General features: G+C 37.9%; 1 protein-coding gene across 1 annotated transcript in view; it reads left to right on the top strand.

The window, feature by feature from the left end:
- The window catches only part of SLC25A27 (solute carrier family 25 member 27), a 33,345-nt gene that overhangs the window by 13,805 nt on the left and 12,235 nt on the right, over nt 1-7,305 (top strand). The window contains exons 5-6 of the mRNA XM_007936168.2: nt 330-442; nt 2,546-2,630. Of these exons, the coding sequence (XP_007934359.1) occupies nt 330-442; nt 2,546-2,630 (198 nt within the window). The remainder of the gene's footprint in view (nt 1-329; nt 443-2,545; nt 2,631-7,305) is intronic.

Genomic DNA, 7,305 nt, shown 5'->3' with positions numbered 1-7,305 from the left:
GAAGGTTGGGCAATCCTACTTCCATAGTGATACTGCCTCAGAAACCCAAGGAGGGGTCGCTATGAGTTGGGGCCTACTCGACGGCAAATAACAACAACAACAACTAGGATATGTAAAGATTTACACTAAAATGTTTAAATCAAATGTTGGTCTTTTTCTAAATAAAACCTGAAATTTTAACTTTGTGGATTGTTTTATTTTGTAACAATTCTGGATAAATAAGATGTTATTTTACTCCAAATAAATCCAGCTATAGACAAAGCTTATCCAGTTACATTCCACACACAGGAATACATGAGTTTTCACATTTTAATTATTGTTTTCCTTAGATTCCGTGGTGTGCATCATGCATTTGCAAAAATCTTAGCAGAAGGAGGAGTACGTGGGCTTTGGGCAGGCTGGGTGCCCAATATACAAAGAGCAGCATTGGTAAATATGGGAGGTAATGAAAACTTTTTTTGAATTCTGATAAATCCTCATTGCCTTAATCATTAAAACTTCTATCAGGAAACTGAAAATTCTTAGTTTTCACTTTCATTATTCTAATAACATGTTGGTGACAGGCTTATTATATATTATACTGCTATAACTGAATATTTTCCTTAGAACATTTTCATTTTATTTTACAATAATATGTGAAAAGGGTTTCCTAAAACAAGCAAACTGTGGCAATAAAGAGATTAGGCAAAAAATTTCTAAGGTCCTCTCTCCAGCCCAAACCTTCCTCTAAGATTCAAATGGATATATACAACTATGTGGCAGACATTATATCCAAACTATCCAAATCTGCTCCCCCAGTCATCTTGTTGTTATTTCTTTATAATCCATCTGGTACAGCCAGATATACCAGGCTGGAAATCTGAATGTTTCCTTAACTCATCTTTATCCCTCTCTTGTAATCAATTACTAATTTAGTCTAACTTCTAAGTATCTCTTAAAAGTTTTCTCTTCCTCCAATACTCAGTACCTTGTTATTGTTGTTAGGTGCCATAGAGTTGGCTCTGACTCATAGCAAACCTACATACAGCAGAACAAAACACTGTCTGGTCCTATGCCAGCCTCACAATCCTTGCTACACCTAAGCCCATCATTGTAGCCACTGTGTCAGTCCTTCTCATTGAGGGCCTTCCCCTTATTGCTGACTCTCCACTTTAGCAAGCATAATATCCTTCTCTAGGGAATGGTCCATTCTGACAACATGACCAAAGTAGGTGAGACGAAATCTGGCCATTCTCGCTTCCCACGAGCATTCTAGCTGTACTTCATCCAGGGCAAATTTGTTCATTTTTCTGGCAGTCCTTGGTACTTCCAGTATTCTTCGCCAACACCACAACTGAAAAGCATCAAGTCTTCTTTGGTCTTCCTTAATCATTGTACAGCTTTCATGTGCATCTGAGGCTATTGAAAATACCATGGCTTGGGTTAGGTGTGCCTTTAGTCATCAAAGAGACATCTTTGCTCTTTAGCACTTGAAAGAGGAAATTATTTTGCACCAGATCTGTCCAGTGTAATATGCTGTCTGATTTCTTGACTGCTACTTCCATTGGTGTTGATTTTGGAACCAAGTAATATTAAATCTTTGACAATTTCAATCTTTTCTCCATGTATCGTGGTTCAGCTTATTGGTCTAGTTGATTTTCATTTTCTTTATGTTGAGATGTAATCCATACTGCAGACTGTAGTCTTTAATGTTCAACAGTAAGTACTTCAAATCATCTTCACTTTCAACAAGCAAGGTTGTGTTGCCTGCATATGTAGGTTGTTAATGAGTCTTCCTCCAATCCTGATGCCACGTTGTTCTTTGTATAGTCCAGCTTCTCAGATTATTTGCTCAGCACACAGATTGAATAAGTATGATGAAGGGATACAACCCTGACGCATTCCTTTCCTGATTTTAAACCATGCAATATCCCTTTGTTCTGTTCAAAGAACAGCCTCCTGGTCTATGTACAGGTTCCTCATGAACACACTTAAGTGTTTTAGAATTCTCATTCTCAATGGTATCCATAATTTGTTATGATTCACACAGTTGAATGTTTTTGCTTAGTCAATAAAACTTGAGTATTATATCACCCCTCTGTTTAAAACCCTACAACAGTATTTTATTGTCATTTGAAAAAGTAAGTATAAAAAGTTTAGTATGGAAGAATGGTCAGGAATTTTAATTTATAAGTGGCAGAATTTTAACTCAACCTAAACCCAAAACAGCAAACCCACTGCTATCAAGTCAATTTTGGTTCAGCCTAGCTTAGGCTAAAAAGAGTATTTTTAGCTTACATAATGAAAACTATAGAGATTGCACTGACTTTAAACATAGCTGGATTCAAGTGCTCAAATGGTATAAGTGAATGTCTGTACTCTTGTTTTTTCTGTTTCCATATGTAGCTCTGTTCTCTTCTGCTTGAAAATGAGAATAATATCTTTCATTCTTATGTACATTCCTACCCTAATCCTAATATAGTTCTTGGCCCAAAGGATATTTATTATTAAATGAGAAAATAATTAAGTTGTCATCTTTTTTTTTTTTTTTTTTTTCTATTCCCAGATTTAACCACTTATGACACAGTGAAGCACTACTTGGTATTGAATACACCACTTGAGGACAATATTATGACTCACGGTTTATCAAGGCAAGTGATTGTTTTAGCTTGACTCTTTCTGTTTTTTTTTTTTTCCTCTATCACCCTTTTTTCTATTCTTGGCATAAATGTTAACTTTTGGGCTCTTTTGATCTGGAATCTAGTGACATTGCCCCTAGAGAAAGGTGATAGTACATTTATAGAGTGTGTTTTTGTTAGAGTTTGGTGCAGTTAATATGGGGAAGAGACAAACAGAGGTGCAGGATATTTCAGACTAAGCTTCCCAAAATATTTGCATCTTGATGGGGTCATCTCTGGGTCAAGTTCTAATTATGGACTCTCCAACTCAATTCAATGGATATCTTTGTGCACTTACATGTTAAAGACACTTGGCAAGGCCCTGCAGTAGGTGCAAAAAGAATAAAACCAGCTCCTGCCTAGGGAGCTTACCAAGGAGAAAAGACAGTTATGAAAACACTGTGCCAATGAAACAGTTAAAAGAAGGGAAAGAAGATAAACACTAGGAAAGGTATCATGAAGTAGGCAGAATATGTTAAGATTTTGAGGGGCTTTGACTCCTGACAGGCAGAGCCAGGAAGGAGGGCATTCCAGAAAGGGACAGTAGTACTTTGATTTAATTTGCAATACAATTTCAAATTATCATTAAAGTGAGTTACTGTGTAGATGGCTAGTATCCTTGACATTATAATGATTTCATTTAGTTTCTGATCTTATTTCCAAATTCTAGAGCTCCCTATGATAATTAGACAAGCAAAAAGTAAATAATAGTGTCTAGTAAGTGTTATCTTTAGTGCTGCTTGGACAGTCTTTTTTATTTGTGTTTGCTAACCATTCTTTCCCATTCTAAAGTCTCACCAGGTGTGTTCTCAAGCTGTACCATACTACTTCTAGTCGATAGCCTTGCTTCCTAATTCACAAAGAAAATTGATGATGTTAGGCCTCCTTAACTTTTCTACTCTTGTCAGTATAAGCCTGTTCATTACATCTTTAACCACCCTACCTTCCTTTCTCCACTGTTCTTTGCTCATGCTGTTCCCTCTGCCTATGAAATATTCTTCCCTAATTTCTACTTGGTTAAGTAATCTTTCGTTAACTTTTCATCTTTCAAGATTATTCTTTGTTCCCATGTTCTGGGAGTAGAATAGATCTGTCCTACAGCCCCACAGTGAAATTACCTTTGTTTCTCTACCCAAGTGTTCTTTAAAATAATGACACTTCTAACCTAAGATTCATGGATTTCTCTGCAGATATAAATCTGCCTGAAGTATGCTGCTCTGCCTACCAGATCTATCTGTTTTGGAAAGATATAAGATTTCCCATTCATACATTCCAGCTCTAAATCTGAAGTGTCTAAATCTTACCCACTGCCATCGAGTCAATTCCTACTTATAGTGACTCCCAATGGGTTTCCAAGGCTGTAAATCTTTTTGGAAATAGATTGCCTCATCTTCCTCTCGTGGAGCAGCTGGTGGGTTTGAACTGCTGACCTTTCTGGTTAGCAGCCAATTGCCTCACCCACTATGCCACCAGAGCTCCCTTATCTAACGGTGGTTTTGCAAAATATGGTATGATTGGTTCTTTGGTTCATTTTTGAGCTCCAGTCACTAGATCAGGTTTTGTATGAGTATATGTGGTATATACAAGGCAACTCAGTAGTTGCTAACCAAGAAATCAAATCTAGGCAGGTAAGCAGTGTGGTGTGATCAGGAAGTTCTAGATACTGTGTCACAGGATAAAATGAATGCTTAGGCTTGAAGGGAGAGCAGCTGTACAATCGGGGAGCTGTCAATATCTGAAGATAAGGTAGAGGAATTTGAGATGAAGAAAAATAGAAAATGTTGTTAAGTAAAATGACATCTTGCATAGGGTTGTTGTTGTTATGTGTTCTCGAGTCGAACCCGACTCATAGCAACCCCTCCTTGGGTTTCCACGGTGGTATCACTACGGAAGTAGATTGCCCAATCTTCCATCTGAGGAGTGACTGGTAGGTTTGAACTGCTAGCCTTCTGGTTAGCAGTCAAGTGCCTTAGGCACTATACTACCAGCGCTCCTTTACATAGAGTAGGAGCAGCCAAAGACCATGGACAGGATTTTATTGAGGTAGTAAGGCAGAGAAGAGAGCACGGTATGTTACTAAACCAAACTCACTGTGGTCAAGTCAGATTCTACTCATAGCCACCTCTCCTTGGGTTTCCGCACGCGTAGTATTGCTATGGAAGTAGATTGCCCAACCTTCCTTCCAAGGAGTGGCTGGTGGGTTTGAATCTCCAGCCTTCCAGTTAGCAGTTAAGTTCCTTAGGCACTATGCTACCAGAGCTCTCAGGTATGTTAATAAGAGAGTTGAATTACTGGTCAGGGAACTAAAGATCAAGATAATCCCTCCCCTTTTCCTTTCTAAATTATGGGGCTATTGAGATGCAAAACTACTATGGAAAAAGCCAGTTTACATTATATAAAGATTATCTGCTAGCAAAACTGTTTTGTTGGCCCAAAGGGGATTAATGAATCTATTGGAATATTTAAAACTAATCTTGTAGGTCACCTGGAAAGAACAGTACACTTGCTCAATCATGCTTTGACATTTTTACTTTAGTTGTTCCTAGGCTTTATTTTGGGGTATTAGCAACAAGGGGTAATAAAAGTCAAATAGTACAAAAGCTGCAGTGCTTATTATGGTCCAAGAAGCTTGGGTAAAACCAATATTCCTTTTAGTGCTCTGCCATCTCACTCTGATTCTAGATACCATCGTTCTTAAGACTTCTTTAATACATTATCTGCTGTCTTTTAATTTTTTTTTAAAGAAGTCTAGCCAGATCACACTATGAACCATGACCTCAATTTATAAGAAGAGAATGAAGCCATTAAATACTTCATTCATAAGTTACTTTGTACCAAATGAGGGCCCACAGTTGTTGTATGCTTGGAATACAGATAAAAGAATCCTCTTATAGTCAGTCACAGGAGATATCCATATTGTTTTAATCAAATTTATTGAAAATAGCATTATGGTAGATGTAATTTCCATTCTTGGGACTTACATAGGAAGCTGAACTGGCACCTAGCCTCTCTGAGGTAAATGAACAAGTGAAAATGAAGAGTTTCCTTACAGTCTTCTAGGCATAGAGAAGAATATTATGTATCTATCTCTATCCCATTTCTTTGCCCTTTTTTAACTTGTGGTTAGTTTTGTATGCTGTTTATGGTAGTTTCAGAATTTAGGTGAATATGTTAGTTGGTTGAAATGTTTCTATGTGAAAGTATAAAGAGATATTAAAATCAATGATATAAAACTTCAAAGAGTCTGAACAAACAGTAAAGCATGCAAAAGATCTGTAATTTGCACCTACCGGAACACATATGGCAAAACAATAAGTTCTTTCCACATAGGCAATGCTTGTTATATAGACAAAGACCCAAGAAAATTTATATGCTCTTTTTGTTTTGTTTGTTAAAATAAGATCAATAAAGCAGTGTGTGTGTGTGTGTGGGGGGGGTGGAGTTCATTTGTTGGGATACATAGATAGAGTACATGGGTTCCTTCTCTTGTACTGAAGTAGCTCTAAAGCATTTTTCTCTTTTGAGTTTTAAACCTTGATGTGAAAGAGGTAGAAAGAGTGTTGGTACTTCCTGTTACAACAACTCAGAGTAAGCAACAGCTCTGAAGATACCTATGCAACTTCAATTTCTTTACCACACGACCTCAGAGACGTAAAAAGCCTAGACACAGAAGTCATTGGTTCCATCTTTTTTAGACATTTCATGTGCCAGAAAGGCATAAAAGTTTTCCACAATTTTCCTCTCTATCTTTCCATTGTTATTGTTGTTGTTGTTATGTGCCATGGAGTCAGCCCCAACTCATAGCAACCCCTCCTTGGGTTTCCAAGGTAGTATCACTGCGGAAGTAGATTACCCCATCTTCCTTCCGAGCAGTGGCTGGTGGATTTGAACTGCCAGCCTTTTGGTTAGCAGTCAAGTACCTTAGGCACTACACTACCAGAGCTCCCTATCTTTCCATTAGCAAGATACAAACAAAACAAACTCACTGCCATTGAGTCGATTCTGACTCATAGTGACACCCAGTGGGTGTCCAAGGCAGTAAATCTTTATGCAAGTAGGCTGCCCCATCTTCCTTCCATGGAGCAGCTGGTGGATTTGAACCACCAACCTTCGGGTTAGCAGTAAAATGCTTTAGGCACTATACCACCAGAGCAGATATAGTTACTCATTATCCTATCTAAGGAGTGAGTGCTAGCAATTTCTGGATTTGGGCCTTCCTTTTTCCATGATTCAGGTTGACCATTCTTCTCAACACGTTTTTCTCCTGGAAAGTGTGAAACACCTGATGGGTTTTCAATTAACTGAATTTTTATCATATTCCTATATGTGGACATATATGATGAACTTCCAGTTGTTTCTTAACTCTTCTGTCATTAATTTACAGACTCTCCTTCAATTTATATCCCAGTGGGTTGTCTGCATCCATTTTGTATATTTTTGAAAATTTAAGGAGAAAGTCTTTCTGAGGAAGGGGTGGTTTACTTTGTTGGATAATGAGAAAAAAGATAAGCAGAAATTCTTCAAGCCTTATGCCTGAGCACAAGTTGAAGGAGAACAAAAATTTTCCAATTACATGGGGCTACATTCCACTTCCCTTGTTACCCTCCCGAGAGGGACCGGGTCTCCGGGAGCAAGGTAAGCATGGGCG

The sequence above is a fragment of the Orycteropus afer genome, unplaced genomic scaffold (assembly GCF_000298275.1).
Source record: "Orycteropus afer afer isolate SDZICR_OR568_19922 unplaced genomic scaffold, OryAfe1.0 scaffold00034, whole genome shotgun sequence".
NCBI classification, from domain to species: domain Eukaryota; kingdom Metazoa; phylum Chordata; class Mammalia; order Tubulidentata; family Orycteropodidae; genus Orycteropus; species Orycteropus afer.
The sequence above is the reverse complement of the archived record's forward strand: the minus strand, read 5'-3'. Positions and strand labels throughout refer to the sequence as shown.